Raw genomic sequence first — 19,395 nt, 5'->3', positions numbered from 1 at the left:
GATTTTCTCGAATACGCCCTTGCTACATTATTTTGTCCTAATGGACTACTAAAAGTGTACAAAGTTTGAATAAAATCCGTGATCCGAACGTCGTAGCTTCCCCTTGTGAGGTTCAAATAAGTTGACTTCAAAGAAGTGCAACTTAGATAAAATTTCAAAGAATTTCTGGCATCGCCTGTTCTGGTTTCAAAAGTAATAAAATAATCATGGGTCAGTTTCAGGTGACTGCTTTACTTACTGGAGACAATACAGTACTAATGTCTTTGAATACATTATGGTTGTTTTTAGCGAAGGTGTAATTGGAGCGAGTTTCTCATACACTTTAGGTGTCACATAGACTGTTTGCGAAAGAATTATTAGATGAGTTTTAGTCAAAAAGACAAAACAATATTACTTCCCCATTCCATATTTCAGAACCGTACAGACAATGAGTCATATTGTATGGAAAAGTTAGATTTTGAAAACTTATGGTGAAATAAATTTTACGACTTAAAATAGTTATAGCATGTGAGTAGATGAGTAGCAGAACACGTACCTAGAAAAAGGACATTTTTCAATATTTACCACTCTCCTCAGAAGTAGAACAAAAACACACATATTTGGTATGAATGCATGCACACTGCCTTCAGCCCTGTGTTGGGATAGGCGCCGGTCGAAGACTGTCGTCCAACCAGCGGACGGCAGGTCAAGCTCCTGTCCGCTGGAGCGTGACAGCACGCCACTTGGCAGGGGCATCCTGACGGCACCTGGGGTCACTGGCTCTCACCACCGTGCTACATTTGCGAACACGCAGTCTGACATTCGTTTGATAGGGCGCTCGTCGTACGGCAATGCTGTGCCGAACCACTTGGCTTACCGACTCTGAGCTCATAGCTTGGAGTCAGGCTAGACTGCGTTGGGATCGAACCCACGACCCTCACCTTACGTTAGCGAAGCTCGTAAGCCGTGACTTGAGGTAAATAAACGTATTGCGCCATTTATTCAATTCAGAATTTTTTGTTTAGATTTCTCCTTTCTTGACCTCACTATGGAACCGGACTACCAAACGGTCGGAACAGTAGCCATTAATGTGTGATAGCGTATTGGTATATCGACCAACAAAAACAGTTGGAAACCCTCTCGCCCAGTCATACGATGTCTGATGGTTGGGCAGACCCGTCCCGGCCGCATACCCAGCAGGCCTCTCGAGTCGCGTGTCTGCGCCTCGTCGTAACAATATACAAGGTTTATTGGCTTATTTTATACGCTTTTTACCCAATAACAATAGGCGCCGCCTAAAATTTATGGTTACAACTCAAATTGTCACTTGATTTATGCTACTAAACACTTGACCATACAGTATATAATTTAAGTATGTGTACATCCATAATAATTATATCATTAGCCACTTTTGGTAAACTATACATAAGCAAGAAATGGAAAGGGGAATTCTTTTAAATCTGTCACTTATTGAATATACACATATAATACTATGTATATTATATCTAAAACGAGGGGCCCCTAATACGCTCTTTTCTATTTATCGTAAGTTGGGACAGATTTTCCATTGGTAAGAACGATTTCGTTTTCAAAGCGTCACACTCTGTACTAATCCTATTCCTTAGTTACAAACTATATCTTGGCAACGAAGAGATTTTGTTTATAAATATTTATAATTATAATTTATTAGTAAATAATTGAGATTTCTTAGTTATTCTTTTTAGTGAGAAATTACCTTTATAAATGGTACTAAGTATGTACTGGATACGGTTGACCTTGCGTTATCGTACATGCGGTTAAGCGCTTCCCACTCTTCGCACTCTATCTCAAGAACGATTAATTGTGTAAAATATTGCCTGCGATCAGATTTGTATAGAATTATATGTTCTACAACTATTCTCATTACTTAAGTCATTAAGTGCATAGAAAAAAAGATATTTACAAAAAAAATTTGGTTGTCTGTAAAGTCGGTTTACGGTCGATAGTTTAACGTGACAACGTCATAACAAAACATTGATGAAATGATTGCATACTTTTATGAATAAAATTTAATCATGTTTATTGAATTATCACTATTTTGTATGGATACAAAGAAGGAGTACAATGAAATCTAAGATTTAATTGATAAATTACTTTTATTTGCACTCATTAATTCAAATATGTTTATTACTTTAACGAAGAGATTATTTTAACTATAATTTTTATACAGTTCGCTATTTAACTTCTTCCAATCTGTGTTATTCTGTTAAGGATAGGACGATGATAGGAAAAGTAGGAAACGAATGGGAGTGTTTCAAGTTTAATGTGCCTCGAATAAGTCAAATCGGTGGTTGTTCCAATCGAGTGGAAGAGAGAGATGCGGCGCAAGCGTACAATGTTTGACTCGCGTTCACGAGATTTTATGAGACTTTTGAAATAACATATAAAATGTGAAACAAAGATTTATACAAGTTTGTAGCTTTATATTTTTAATTCCGAGATTGGCCTTTTTTTTTCCTTTTGTGACTGTACTTATAAATATTTTAGGATTTCGAGGAAAAGGGGGATATACCCCCCCTCCCGTTCCTCCCCCCCCCCCCTCACTCTAGGCGTTCGTCGCTAACCACGGCTTCAAACTGTCAACTTTAGGAACAGAAATTCGCGTTAAGTATAACTGCATTTTTTAATTTCTTAAAAAAAGTTAATACTAGAAGAGTTTTCTGAGAAATTGAATAACTAGTGATAGCTAATCAGGATTTTAATCCCCCCCAGCGCGAAACCGAATTCTCCTCACCAGATGCTTAACCAACTGACTATAATGTTACAGTGTAGTTTATGGCAGATAATATCAGACGTGATCAATAACCGTATCTGTTATCAGCATGCCAGCTTCGAAGTCGGAATCCAGCAACTGGTTAGCAGGACTCAGTTGGAGAACAGAGCTCTTCTCAAAGCGCGTTCTAGCGTTTGCAGTGCGTGTATCTGTAACTTTTTATGTAAACATTGACGTTCTGTGATGCTTGGGTAAGTAGGTGCGCCAAAGTTCCTACAAACATGCTTATATCGTTGGTGACTGTACGCTAGAAAGGATTTTTAAACCACACATTACTAAAGCAAAACTTTACTGAAATGCTTATTGTTAATTTTTCGGAGTTTATATATCAAAGATCTGGGTTTACATACGTTTAATATAGGTATCATTACGCGTCTTTCACAATCAATGCCTTAAATGGTTTTGAGCTTAGGATACAATAATATGTTTCCATTCTTCGCACGCTATGTATTTTTTTACGTGTCTCCATTAATACAAAGCTTATTACAATGCTGCGCTTAGCTTTTGTTTAAAAACATGGATTAGAAAACATTAACTTAACTGATGCAGAAGATTTTGTTTAGTTTGCAATTTCTTAGTAAACTATCTTACTACCAAGCGGAAGTAGTAAAGGTTAAATCAAATTTACATTTAATGATAGTCCTTGTGATCATATCTATTAAAATTGTGCATAGATTGGTGTTGAATAGTCGGTATGGCTTGTAAATTTTTTTCGCATCTAATATTTTTCTGCAGAAAAGCGTTACTTAACGTTTCGTAAAAAAAAAAAAAAATAGCTGCAGCACATCTTGTCTTGAGTTGTTAGCAATGACCAAATCAGGAAAAATATTTGCAAATTTTGATTGTAAATATTAACAGCTTTATATTAAGAACAAACATTTTAGTTATTTATATGGTTTTGTTGTATAAAACTGTAAGTGCTTTCCTACACTTTTACTCTTGACAAACTTAACAGAAATCTGGAATGCCTTGGCAAGGCTCTGTAAGAATCGAAACACTCGAATCTTACGAAAGGCTCACGGCGGACCCGTGGCCAGATCTGTCGCTTCCAAACGGATCTGTCCAGGTACGATTACTGGTGGTTGAAACTCTGGCTGTTCGCTAGTGGGAAACGTGGCGGACTTTGCCATGAGCCTGTGGGGTTCATTGCGTTTTCTCTCGCTCCAGCCAGTGCATTCCTCGCTTCCCAGCTGACCGTTTTACAACTCGTCTGTATGTAGTGAACTACCTCCATGTCGAAACGTTCAGTCCTGTTGTAATAATTCCGTTTTGCACATGTCTTTTATTTATAATGCAAGGAGATACTTCAAACTACTGCTATTTTCGTCATTGAAACGCGTAGGTACAGTAAAAGAAAACACCAAAACTGTTCAACTTTGTGATAAATAACATAGAATAGCGTCATTTAATGACTAGACGTGTGGTGGAATGGTATAAAGGAGAATATTAAAGGAACTATTATTTATTTTATAAAATGAATGAAAACAATTATTTGGCTTATACATCATTATTGATAGCTAATGTGTTAAAATATTTTTTAACGTACTAATACTTTATGGAGATCAGTGCATAAAGCAGGTTAAGACGCAGCCATGACACTTAATTAAAATTTGCCGTGACTGATTACATTTATTTTATTGAATACTAGCTTGAAACCCGCGTCTTCGCACGCGCAATTTCAGAGTATTTCTACAATTTTACCGTTGAAAGAAAAGTATGTGATAATTCCAAACATTTTTACTAAATTAATGGAGCCAATAAATTTGTCAGGCGCATAAAATATTTATTTCATAACAAATAGTTCAAGAATGATATTTTTAAAAGTGGATATGCGTAGATATTTGAGAATTTTTAGTATAGATAAAGTATCAGATCTTATAACTTCTGTTTTAGAGTGTTAGGTATATATTTTACCTTTATGAAAACACACCTCATTTTTCATTTTATGAGGTAAACAATTAAAAACATTGTTAAACACGCACCTATTTAATTTTAACTGTGTTTATGCAATCGTTTCCACTAACATTTTTAATTAATATGGTTAAAGCCATGCTTAGAATAATTAAACAACTTTGCCTTTTTACAAATACCTCCCAATATTTAAGGATAATTGAAAAAAAACGCATGTTTATTTGAAATAAAAATACAGATATAAAATTTATCATCCAACAGTTGATTCCTAGTTTTCTTAGTATTACGTAAATAAAATCCCCAAAATTGTACCACTCTCCTCTTTTTCCACATGGATGCCCGTGAAAAATTCATAAATAAGTAAATATGGCAATATCCGTTAACCAAACAAAAACCAAACTCATTATGTTCTTTTTATTTTTACTGCAGGTGTGCACTCCAAAATAATGATAATAAACCAATATTTATATTAAGTTTAAATTTATTTTGCCAATGTTAATCTAATGGATTTCATAGCATTTAAAATTTTTTTTAAAAATAATATTAACCCCTGTTAGAAACTTAAGAGGCCACTCCAGTGTTTCAGGGGCACTACGCAACCCGCGTTAACCTCATAAGATTCAATGCTATTTTCATTTTCCTTATAACTAATTAACTAATATAGATTTCGAAATGATGCTTGCTTGATATGTAAGACAAGGATGCTCTTATCAAAGCCCCTTTCTTCAAAAACGTGCATAAATTATGGTTTTATTCTAATTTTTACTAATATGCATAAGTGTATTGTCTAGGTTTGAACCATAATTTATGCACGTTTTTGAAGAAAGGGGCTTTGATAAGAGCATCGTTGTCTTACATATCAAGCAAGCATCATTTTGAAATCTATATTAGTTAATAAGTTATAAGCAAAATGAAAATAGCATTGAATCTTATGAGGTTAACGCGGGTTGCGTAGTGCCCCTGAAACACTGGAGTGGCCTCTTAAGAGGTGATATTTCGGAGAACGTTGAAAAGAAAACGTAGCTTAAGGTATGATTATTTATCATTTACAATATATTAAATTCAGTTAGATTTGATCAGAAGATATTATTCTTAATGTCACAACCATATTTACAATATTTCACATTTTCAAAAGTGGAACTTCAGAAAATTGTAAAAAAGAGTTGGTAGGTTTTGCATGTTCATAAATTATACCACATAACTTGCATCCTGCTTGATTATCTTCAGAGATGAGACTTTTATTATAAAAAAACTTGACCACCTTTTCACCTATTTTGCGTTCAAATATATAGAAAAATGGTAAGGATTAAAATTTGATATTAAATCATGATTTTGCACGTTATTCTTGTTCCGTTTCTTACCTTCATATTAATTTGCTTGGACATATGATTATTACTGTAAAATATAATTTGCCCCATTTCACTGCTTTTGGGTTAGAATGTAAAAAAAAAATATATAAAATACTCTACGTACTTAATTATTTACGTTATTCTCAGTCTTACGTCAAGCTTTGTTTGCTATGGAGATAATAATTTTTTGTGATAAAATAAAACTTACCCCTAATCACGCCCTTAAAAGTGTAAATTCGAAAAACTTAAAAAAATATCATTTGTAACTCTATATGCTTAATGTTAATTCTTAATTTCTAACCCTTAGATCTAGAAGATTCGTAAATAAGGAATTTTTTTCTTTAAACCTAACTTAACCAATTCACCGCCGTTAGGAGCGGAATCTTGCAAAGAAGTTAAATAATATGTTCTTAATAGTTTATTATTTGTACCATTTATTAGTGTCTTAATTCATTTTGGAGGTAAGAATTTTTTTAAAAATAACTCATGACTTACCTCGATTTTTAGCTTACATCTTATTCTAATAAAATTCGAAGTGTTAGGTTTTTTTTTTGTTTTAAAAACACACCTACCCCTTTTACCAAACTTAGTGTTTTGAATTTCGCAACCTGGTAACATTGCGTATGGTAATTATCTTATGTTTATTTTTGGTACCCAATATGATTTATTACACTTAAAATTTGGAGATTTAATTATTAATCTTAAGAAAATACTTACCCCTTTTCACCCATTTCGCAAAATATAAAAATTATGGTTGTTTGAATTCGTCTGGTTATTATCATTACAGAATCATTTATTACGCTTAATTAAATTCAGAGATGATGATATTCATTTTTAAAATGTGCTTACCCCCTTTTCACCCCATAGGGGTGGAATTTCGCAATGTATATACATTTTAGTTGTTAGTTTCCATATGTTTATTATTAGTACCAAATAAATTATTAGTACCAATTGCATTCTGAGATATAATTATTAATTTTAAAAACATACTTACCCCTTTTTCACCCCTTAGGGGTTGATTTTCGCAAAATTAAAATTTTTAGTTGATGTAATCGTATGTTGTTATTTGCTACCGAATATCTTTTCTTTAGCTTGATTAGTTTCAGAGATATAATTTATATTGAAATCATATATAGGCTACCTCTTTTTTTTATCCCATTAGGGGTGGAATTCTGTAATTAAATATAGCCTAGTTTTTAAGTTGGCCAAAGACCTTTCTAATAAAAAATGTTCATCAAAATCAGTCCAATAGTTTTTGATTGATGCTCGAACAAACAGACTCGGACAAATATACAAAAATTTTAAAAACTATATTTTTGTGTTATGAATAATGTAAGTAGCCAATTCCAATAGTATTTTCATAATTTCATCCAGTGTACAGACTTTTTGCCTCGAATAGTTTAATTTTAGTATAGATGAACCTATTACGTGTGGTTTGAATTTAAAATAAACATGTAGTTCATTACAATAATCGAATTAAATAATAGGCTATTTATTCGAGAGCTTTTATGTTGACTCAAGCTTTTATGTCGGTTAAGTTTAGTTAAAAAGGACGGTGAATATTTTCTTGCTCATAGCAGTAACATTATTGGACAGCGTTCAAGTGCCATTTACTATTGTTCCTAGCTTTTTAATTAATTAATGATCTATATGGTGTTGCTCTTCAGTTTTCCTCAAGAAATCAATTTCTGTGCTTGGTAAAGAAACGAAATAACTTATAAACTGTTAATATTACATGCGATTTTCATAGTTTCTGATACAAACCATTCCCAGGGCGTCGTGAGGATTGCCAAAAAAAAAGGGGGGGGGGAGGGACCGGGGCAACGGAGGTGCCCGGTTACATTTCAAAACTGTTTTATGCGTGAACCCACCCTGATAGCAGGACGAAAAATATAAGTTGGAAATTACAACTTGGCCGCGGTAATTTTGTACAAGAATATTTGCTTGGAAGAAAGTTATGATAACAGACTACAAGCAGAGACAAAATATATATACCTGAAAGATATTTTGTTTTATCTTAGATGAAGAGGAAGCTTGGTTATCGCTTGGCGGCGGCATGTTAATAACCTGATGATGCAATGAAAAATCTGGCGGCCACGGCAGGCAGAAGTTGTGTGAGGGAGATTTTATTTCAAGATAAGCGGGACAGCTTCAGTTGCAGCCAGTAACTCAGATTTATTTACACTCCTTGATTTGTCTACACTTTTCATTCAGTTTTAGCGTGTTACAGTGGACACAACACACACATACAGCTGGCAAATAATAATTGTGTTATATATGTGTGTGTATTTATTTTCGATACAGTTTCCTCCAGTTTGCTTGGAATGTGAATTAAATGATCTGTAAGTACGAAGATCCGAAATCTTACGCAAGAAACGGTGGTGTTTATCGCTGAACATGCAGATTATAAATAGGGTAGCTTAAAAAATATTTGTTACGTGACAATTTACGTCGAGAGTCTAATTTTGTTCAGAACTATAAATATGAGAGCAGATTTGGTAAGCTCATCGATACACGCCACTTTTTAAATTTATATTTTTTATTTAAAAATGTAAGTCACGTGAAATACAATGTGCTAATGTTTTCCCAGGAAATTATGGAATACCGACATTAATCAGGTGCTCAAAAGCAGAAAGAAAAGCTTCAAAAAGAAGAAAATGCCTACAGAGGCCAGACAAATTTATTACTTTTGTGTTTTTGTCATCTATCGCAGATGAAAAACAAGTAAGGGGGCAGATAAATCGTTCGGAATTCCCCATTGTTTTCAAGATTTGAACTCATCATTGTGAACTGATGTTCCAACTATAAGTTCCGAGTTAGCTACGACTGTAATAAACTTGCCAGATAAGTTATCTCTACCACTGAAACAAAAATACATAATCGAAGCGGGTAACTGTCATAGTCTTAATCAGGTTGAAGGAGTGGAAACTGACAAGTTTGACAGAGAATTTCTTACATCTGTGACAATGACCAATAAAGAAATAGAGCAAGCTGTTTTAAGAGGACTCCAGTTGCTTCCAAACTCATTACCCCCTAATGCTACTTCATGTGTATTTCCTTTGTCCCAGCTTAAGAGGCCGTGTCAGTAAATTTTTATTTCCAATATTCTGGTCTAGAAGTTCTCTCTTTTAACAGTGAGATTTAGTGGCTTATTCAACCGAAGTAACTGTAACCGCAGCGCGTGATAAAACTACTATACCGCCAGATTACTCGACGAAAAATGTATCTGGTTCCTCGACAATCTGAGAGGATGACAATCTGACCGGCGGCTCACTAGGAAATTGCGGATGCAGGGATTCAGAATCAAGAAACCTCACATTTACAACTGTAGTATGAGTCGTATCTAAAAATTTTAATACTTTAAATGTATCGGAATACAATTAATCTTCAAACATGTGGTAATTATTCTTTATCTGGATGTAATATTCCGTGAAAAATAATGGTAGTTGACATTAAAAAGTATACGAAATTCATAGTGTAACGTTTTAAAAGGATAATAACATAAATTCTTATGCTTAGATATTGCATATGCATTACACACAATCTAAATACAATCTCACTTAAGTCAGACTACCTAATTTTTTTACAATGCACCATCATACAGTTTAACAGAGGTAGGAGAACCTCTTATCGATGTTGTTTCAAAGAATCTAAATTTACAAATATTACTATTTATCTTATTATGATATGTATCTTTATGAATAAGAATTTACAAAAAAAAATGAATTTATTACATTACACTTTAACATTACAAAAGACTAAAACACTAACAAAACTTAGTTTTATATATTGCTGTAGCATATTAGAAGACGAAATAACTCACTAGACTAACATTAAGAGGGCTGTATCACAAATTTACTTTACAGAGGAGAAAATATCTTTTAAAGATATTTAATTACCTCATTGATTACATAATACTGCCGTTGATGTGATCGTAGATATAAAGTATTGAAAAATTAGATTTCATTATGTTTATGTAAATATTTAGAAAACGTTATTGCTTATAGATGCTCATTATTTAAATAATAAAGAATCTTTTACTTTTATGTACTGGACAAACAAAATACTTATAAGTTAATAAGCTTAGTTGAATAACATCTTCAATTTGTATTGAATTCAATGTACAAATTGAAAATCATGTACAATGAATGCAACTGATTGAATTCAATAAATATTTGATCTTGTGAAACGGCCATAATGGTGATGTAGATAATTATAGATACTCACATGCATTTTGAGAGTCCTTATAAAGCCTATTACAATTCTATAAGTATACATTAAAATGATTTTAAAATAGACATGTGTAATATAATTAAAACTTGTTTAAATAAGATCATAACAAAAAAAAATGAAAATCCTTCAACAGTAAGTTATGTTTTATAAGATTTTAACAAAACACACATACCATAAGAGAATATTAATCATGCCACATAATTCAACACAAAATATTCATTCCAATAGGCGCTACGTAAAAATAACTTCTATTTTTATGCTGATAACTTTGCATTGTTTTATATATATCATTATTTCTAACTTTTAATATTCTCCACACATTAACTGAAATTAAGTATTTTCAGAGCCTTAGCAAGTGTTGGTCTGTACCACATACAGTTCGTACGATATCTCTACGTGAAACACATACAGTTCATTATTTGTAATTTTAATTATATTTCCATGAACATAATGAAATTAGTATAGGGCCTAGGTTGTTCACTGTTGAGTACTTCTGAAGTATTTTCATTGTGAGTTAACATACATACCAAATGCCATTCTTCCAGTAAAGTTACAAAGAAGACAACAAGATAATATATGTATAATATATATAATATGTATAATATATATAATATATATAATATGTATGTAGTACCATATTTTAAACCCCTATTAAATGAATAATAACTCAATCTCTTTTCTGGACTATTAAGTAATAGTTTTTGATTACTGTTATTTGTAACTTAAATAAAATGACAACTAACAAATTAGTAAAATATATAATTACGTGCGATATAGTGACAGTTTTACTTGGACGGCAAACGAATATAATAAAATGTCTATGACAATGTTAACTTTACTCATTATTATGGAAAGAAACAAAATGGGCAGATAAGCATATTCTACGCTGACATTTAAAAATGCTCAATTCAAAATGAACATTTCTTCCCGATGACAAACAAAAAAGTTGTATGGTCGCGAATAATACATTCGTATGGCGTCACATCAGCGGAATATTCCCTTGGCATAAATGTGTGAAGTCTGTGACACAAAAACAAATGAACGAACAGCTTTTTTTTTATCGGATGTGCAATCGGAGACCCTTGGGGTGGTTGAAGAGTGTCAGGTCGGTCGCCAGACCAGATAGTGAAAGCTCAGGGGCTTAGGATAGAAAAGGCCTATCTCCAAATTATTAAGTATAAATATTGTCATGAAATAGTTAAAGACTTGATTACAACCAGGTTTTTAAACCCATCATGATCATGAAGACACTGATCGGAAGGTAATGTACAATACATTTCAATGGCCTTTTCAGTTTTTGCTAAATAATTATAAATATAAGCAAAATTCCACTGTATCTGGACAAATCAAAATATTGATTATATTTTTTTCATCACAGAAATAATATATGATATGATAACTAAATTTGAAAAAAGCGGTTATGTTAAATGTATTGTATACTTTCAGTAGGCAAAATTTCTGGCCCCTACCTCTTATAGACTTTGAGAAAAACTGCCTTTTAAAATAACATTGATATAGATAGGAGCGCAAATTTGTGACACGGCCTCTTAAGTGCAAACTGCCAAACAATAAAACTGCACCAAAGAGACTGGCTAGTTTGGAGTGATAGCCGACAAGCATTGTTTTGTTTTCCTTGCGGATGGTTTTCAAATCAACCAGAATCAGTTTGGTCTCGATTCGCGTCTGTATCAGGCTATTAAAAAGATTTGAAATGGAAAAATTTGTACGATAAAATCCCTGAGCACCAAAACAGCAATAGCCACAAAGAATTTTACGTAAAGTGGAAGAATTTAGAAATTAATCTTGGTAACTCACAAATCATATTTCAAAGTTTGGAGAAACAAATAGGAAATGAATAAAGTTTTTGGAAACAGGTTTTGCAGCGTTTACTTGATGTAACCTTATTTCTCAGTGAACGTGGCCTGTCATTCAGTGGAACTACCGAAACATTTGGGGATCCAATTTTGGAATTTTTTTTAGGACTTATTGAACTGTTGTCATTACGATCCTTTACTAGAAAAACATTTTGATGTAATTCGAGTGTCTCAGAAATCGGGCAAAAGGCTTCAATGTAATTATTTATCTGGAGAAATTCAAAACGAATTCATTTTTTGGTGTGCTCAATATGTTAGGTTTGCTATTCTCAAGGAGGTTAACAAATATAAATATTTTGTGATCATAGTAGATGCCACTCCTGGTTCTAGTCACTCAGAGCAAACAGCATTTGTGATAAAATATGTCAATTTCAATGAGTAAACTATGCAACATCGGGGACAAAATATTAAAAGCTAAAAATGTTGCAGAAAACTGTGAAATAGAACCGAATTCCCAACTGTAAAAACAGAAATAAATGAAGCTCTTTCATGATGAAGCTCCATTTACATCAAGTACGAGTCAAACGAAAAGTCATGATTGTTTTGGGATTGAAGTGTTTTAAATAATAATTAATGAACTTTTAGGAAATTTGACTTCAAGATTTTCAATACTGAAAATTCTTAACAATAGGTTTTCTTTTCTTTGGAAATATGTGGAACTGACAGAGAGTGAAATTGAAAAGGCTAGCCATCAGTTCGTCCAAGAATATACACAGTGATGTGAGCTCACACTTAACAGAAGTCAAGTATCTTAAAGATATTCACAAGACAAACATTTCTGTATCTATTCTGCAGCCTCTAAAATTGCTCAACAAATTAACATAACTCAATATTGCTAACTTATTTCTGAATGTGTGTTTCGCACTGCGCATATTCTGCGTACTTCCTGTTTCTGTTGCGCAAGCAGAAAGATCTTTCAGTGTGCTTAGCAGATTAAAGAAGTGCCTGATAATCAACAAATGGGTCAACAAAGACTTACGGATCTAGGAAAATTATTAATTGAATCAAGACTTGCGCGGATATTTAATTTTTATCTATTATTGAAACGTTCGCTGATATGAAAGCGCTAAAAAGTAATTTTAAATCATTATTGATTTTTAATTTGTTCGGTATTAAGTATGTTACATTTTAAGTTGTTGAGTATTACGTAAATTAGGTTTTGTGTATAAAAAAGTCATTTTTGAAACGGTATAAAGGCAATTAAAATTGTTTTATTGAGAAAAACATGTGAAAACTTTAAAATCTCTTAGTTTTGTCCTGTTTATACAGCTTTATAATCTCTTAAAGGTTTGTAATGTTTTGATTTTTTTTTTTAAATAGTGAGGAGTTTTGAAGAGTTGTGTATTCTGTAATAGGGAGGTGGCCCGAGACAAATTATTTGCCCCCGGGCCCTTAATTTCTCTCAATGGCCCTGACCATTCCCCACCTGCAGATTTGACAGTCAGCTGCGTGTAGCAATTCTTGCAGAAAACGACATATTGCGGTGAATCGTTTCAAAAAGCGAGAAAATTTATGAATATAAGTACATAGTGGCCTACTCCTCCAGGTACAGATTGTTACATAATATTACTATTGTGGTGCATGTTCTAAAAATTACTTTTGCGAGAACTTAAATTTTTTAACAATGCTTTTACCTTTCTCTTTTGTTATTACTTACATTTGCAAAAACTAACAAATTCGGAAAAGCTTTGTAAACCGTTAAAACATAAACAAACCGAAAAAAAGAGTAGTGTTTTTCCGTAGAGCCATATTTTTCGCACGTTTAGCTGATAACTAAAGCAATAAGTTTAGTTGAAAACTGTACGTGGAATGGCGAAATTGAGGATACTGAAATGGCGTTAATAAGGATACATAACTTACCTGAAAACAGAGAAGAACGTTAGGATGGAAAAAATTCATAGGTAAGAACTAATAGCACTGTCACGCTGGAAAATAACATATTGTTATTAGTACATAAGGGGAAAGAAATTGCGCCAGTAATTCCCCGAAAAAATTAAAAGTTAGGACTCTATAAATTTATCTTTTTGCCTAGGCTTGAAATTAAAAGTTTCAAACATTTTCTATTAACATGTTATCCTGTATTCCCCAGGTCATTTCACATGCATTTAACATTATTTTTTTACTAGTGTGTACATAATATTTGAATTTCTTTCCCTTTCAAGGCAAGCAATAAGTCCTGAAGTTCCAGTCCAGAGTGATTTTCAACATCATAGAACGCAGTCCGTAGACTCGACCAGTTCTGGACACAGTTCAGGCTCTGGTGGCCTTTCAGAAGGTATAGTTGTACGTCGACGCATTGTCGTTAAACCATTCGAGGAGCCACAGGATGAGGAAGTTCCGACGTATATGAGGTAAGTCCGAAGGCGTGTTTAGCACTTCAGAATTCTCTTCTTAGGAATAACTATAAATGTTGTGTTAGTATTGAAGTCGCAATTTCTCACAGTAAAGTAATACATTTTGCCAGTAATTATATTTATCAAGCAAAGGAATTTGAAAAGTAAAGTTAATTTAAAAAAATTCAAGAAAATTTTTTATTTAACATTAAATTAAAAAGGACGGATTTTGGTCTATTAAAGAGGTAAATGATAAGTCAATATTCCGATAGTACTTATCTCGTCAACCTTTACCATCGTTTACTAATAGGTTTTGTAAATTTTCTAGCAGTCTTCATGGGTTAATTAGTTTTTTCCAAAAGACTGTTATCGCTTTAATGTTGTTTGTTAACATATTTACCTCCACGTTATGAACCTAATATAATTTGTAACATTTAGCAATTCTAAGTATATGTTTATAATATCTATATTTACTAACATTTATATAAAGATTTTCTAAACGAACACAAATTTTAAGTGAAAGATGTTCGTCAGACATTTGCACTTAAGCCCTAACTGACATATTTCGCAAAAACTTGCAACTCTTGTATCGCATCAACAATTTTTGTATGGCATAAATATTTCTCATGTTTTATTCTTCATAAGAACCTAAATATGTATAGAAAGTTATAACCATCAACTCATTTTTAAGTAAAATATGTCATAAAACCTTTGTAGCTATTTAATTCTAATTAAATATTTTTTTAGTAATTAAAAAAGATTTCCTTAATAAACTGCCTTTTCTGACCGATATTTCATAGCCACTCGCCCAAGAATATATCCATAAATAATAATCAGCACAATATCCAAAAATATGCATCGCAAAAATAACTCTTAAAAAATCTTTTTATTATTCTGATACTTTATGAGCACAAACTTAATATTGATGAAGGTTTTAACCATTCACCTTTATTAGTTTCAATAAAGTACTTAAACACCAAACTGTGAAGTACATGTTAAATAAAACTGAAAAAAAAATGTTCTTGAAAAAATAATAGAATGTCTTTGCATAGGGTAGGGTGGGGCTATTTGAATCATTTCAACTTTTGACTCAAATTGCAAGACTTCTATTTAATTATTTTTAGTTAGGCACTGAAATTACAGCGCTTCTATGTGTTCTTAACAAGAAAATACAATATAAGATTTGAAAAATGCCATATAACTTTAAACACACCACAAAACAGATTGCCACGTAAATAATTCACTTTTCTGAAAAGGAGGGGTAAATCGGATCAGGAAGTGGGGCTAATTGGATCAGAATTTTCCCCCTAAAAACTTATATAATATTAAAATATAAATGGTTACAGAAATTTAAATTAAATTTAAATATTTACACAACTGTTAAAATGTATTTAAACACTCATGATCATACAATTATGAATTTTTGTGTACTTTAATCACATTTTCCACACTTAAATTGTTTTTCTCCAGTAGCTCCTACGCAGTGTTCATGATACCAAATGTTGCACTCTTGACATTGTACCCACTCTCCCTTCTTCTGAGATTTGGTGTCATAATACCGGACTCCACAGAGACCACATAGTGTGTTTTCTTCGTCTTCTGAAAATGGGACATCACTTGAGTCACTGGAATCATTACAGATTTTCCTCACATATTTTTTAACTTTTTCTTGGCATGTCGCTGGTGCTTCTGATGTTCGTGATAATCTTTTATTTATTTTTTCTTCCAACAACAGTTTTCTCTTTGCTCCTTCCTTCCTTTCATATTTTCGGGTGATGTTAGATGAAGTGAAGTATTCTTTATTTTGTTAATTTTTCTCTTCTTTGGCGCCATTTGAACTGGAGATGGTAAAACTTCTGAATATTTGATTTCAGAGCAAGTCAATTGGTAAGATTGTACGTTTGTACTGGAAGGAAAGGGTGTTTCATTTGAAGGGCCTGCTGTTGTGTGGAACGGTCCTGGATTGGAGGACGAAGGAGTTTCATTTTGTTTAGGGCCAAAAGTTTCTGAAGGTAGGAACTTGTGGTCGGGTATTCGGTTAGGATTGTAATGATACAGTCCAGTGCACTCAAATCCTTTAACTGCATAGCCTACAGTGGCAAGCTTCCTCCAGGCATTATTAAAAATACCACCAAAAACAAATTTGGTAATCGATGCTGTGGGATTGGTGTGAATGAAGGAAGTAGCTTCTTGGTGATAAAATGTCTTCAAAGGCTTGAAGAAAGTTCTGTCGAGTGGTTGTAGAATATGAGTGGTGTGAGGTGGTAGGCAAAGAAACTCAATTTGATGTTCTGTGAAAAAATTTAGACACCCGATCGAATGGTGGGAGATGTTGCCATCTAGAATAAGCAAACATTTTCCTTTGACACGATTGTTTTCAAAATGTTCAAGCCAGGCGATGAACAGATCTTCATTGATGTACCCTGATTCAGACATAGTAACCTGGGTACCTGGTGGAAAGCCTTGTTTGTATTATTCACGCATCCTTTGTCCTTTAAAGATTACAAACAGAGGAATGAAAGTCCCGCTGGCACTACAGCATGCGACCACAGTAACATTCTCGCCTCTTTCCAAACTTGTTAGTGAAGTAACTTCTCTTTTGCCCTTTTCACTGATTATTTTAGCTGGTTTGTTGTTCATAGGGAAACCACTCTCATCAATATTATAAATTGATTGAGGCTGGGTCTGAAACCCATTACTGGTTTGAACTTCTTTCAACAATTCATAAAAATTGACAATTGCCTGCTTATTCATGCCCATTCCTCGTGCTTTTGATAGACCTTCAGGTTTTCTTAGGGCAATGGTATCTTTGTGGCGACTCATGAATCCCATAAACCAGTCTTTACCGGCCATTTTCAGTTAGTCACTCCAAGGAACAGTAATGTTATTAATTGGAAAACTGCTTTGCGCACATAGATTGGGGTGAGGCCAAAACCACGATTACTCAATGATTTCAATCTCTCTACAAGATCCCTTTCTTGTGCATCTGAAAAAATTGTTGGATGTCCAATAGCCTTGGGTCTGATGTGGGTAATTTCTTCGCCCCTGGCAGCTTTGTCCTTACCTTGTGAAACTCGTCGCTGAAGTGTGGTGAATGGAACATTGAAATGATCAGATGCTGCATGTAAACTCAGATGTCCTTGTAGTGTGCTTGCTACGGCCTGATTCATATCTTCTTCTTTCCACTTCAAATACACATCCTTCGATTTATATTTTCTCACCATCTGAAAACAATTGGAAAACAAACAATTTTTTCCAGCTTTTGGTAATATTATGTTACAGGTCAGCATACAGTCTTAGAAAAGCAGGTCTGGACACTATTGGCACTTAGGGTTATTACCAGAAACTAAATCATTTAATAAGGAGGCAAATTCGACAGCGTTTGTAGGTAGGGTCAATGCGAGTATCCATACCAGTTCTAGTAAAGCCATGCTTGCAAGTTAATACTGGCAGAACAAATTGGCATTTTTAAAAAGAGTTTTTAATTAATCACTTTAATCTTTGATAAAAGGTCTGAATATTGTTTTTCAAATGCTATAAACGAGTCCAAAAGTATCGCACATTAAATTATAGCATGGTAAAAGCAAACAAAACTAATTTAATGACTTGCACGCACGTATAAACTTAACCCATTTAAAAATTAAAAACATTTTTCCCCCACCTTCATTTTTTACAAATAGCTCTGAATTTTGTTGGAATTATTTTAACCTAAATGTGTGTATTGGGATATTACAAACATACAAAAATTTATTCACGTAATCCTAGGTCAAAACAGCATCATTAAAAACACACAAACACTGATAGACACACTTCACTCAGCGCAGTTCGCGATGTAGGTAGTGTTTTCGAATAAATGTATCAAATTTGTAGAGCCACAGTGGCTATCTGTAAACTGCTTAAACTCATTCTTCCACGAAAGATAACAAACTGCAGTGCAAACTCGATAAAGATGTCGTGCTACGTCCGAACAATGCTGATCCAAATAGCCCCTCTAAACATGATTCAAATAGCCTCTTGTGATTACTCTTCGAAAAGGGCTAGTAGTTCCTCCAAAAATCAACAAATCGCGCAAGTTGTATCATAAGCATTCGTAGAAAGAATGGCGCTGTAACCACTGAAGAGAGAAACTTTGAGGAAATACTTATTTTTACGTCAGACCTTATATTCTGCATAGAGAAAATTACATGAGTATAAAACAAGGGAAAGTACCACTTACCTGTACAGATTCAAATGCAGTTTAGAAGGCTTCTAAATAGTGCAATCAGAATAATTCCTCAGAGCATATTTCAACACATTCCTTCTAAAACGCAAGCTCGAATGTGACGTTGCTGGTGCATCAGGATCTAGGCCCAGCAGGCCATAAGCTTATTTTGATCCGAATAGCCCCTTGATTCAAATAACCCCACCCTACCCTACTACATATTTTTAAATCGATAAAGTTATGAAATAATATTATTAGAGAATTTGTACTAATCTGGTCCCAGCTTTTAAACCTGCCTTCTTCCGAAAATATTTTATTTTAAAAGTTCGATAATGCTTAAAATAAAAATGGCTTCTTGTGCAACCGAGGCACAACAGCAACAATATGCTACTGATATTTAACTTATTTTGGACAGCGAGGTCATTCGAGACTAACAAAAATCATGCAAGTTAAAAAAATTACGGAAGGAGCTTGCCTAGGATACATTTAGACAGAAGTTAGGATGGATGGCCAGGGACTCGACCCCGGTTCCTCCCTAATGCTGCTTCATGCGCCCCCTGGCACCCCCTGGCGCACCTCGCTAGGTTCGTGGTACTTGTGGATGGGGGATCAAAGATAGCAAGTGTTGTGTTGAATGCCAAGAGTAACGATGCTAGGGTTAATGTTAAAGCAATTCGATATAACATTTAATGTAGCAATTGAA

The 19,395-nt window shown here is 33.6% G+C and overlaps 1 protein-coding gene across 1 annotated transcript in view; it reads left to right on the top strand.

The window, feature by feature from the left end:
* The window catches only part of LOC134529878 (uncharacterized), a 95,100-nt gene that overhangs the window by 31,242 nt on the left and 44,463 nt on the right, over positions 1-19,395 (top strand). The window contains exon 3 of the mRNA XM_063364431.1: positions 14,321-14,509. Within this exon, the coding sequence (XP_063220501.1) occupies positions 14,321-14,509 (189 nt within the window). The remainder of the gene's footprint in view (positions 1-14,320; positions 14,510-19,395) is intronic.

This window comes from Bacillus rossius, chromosome 2 (assembly GCF_032445375.1).
Source record: "Bacillus rossius redtenbacheri isolate Brsri chromosome 2, Brsri_v3, whole genome shotgun sequence".
Taxonomy (NCBI): Eukaryota; Metazoa; Arthropoda; class Insecta; order Phasmatodea; family Bacillidae; genus Bacillus; species Bacillus rossius.
This window is presented reverse-complemented; position numbering and strand designations above follow the sequence as displayed.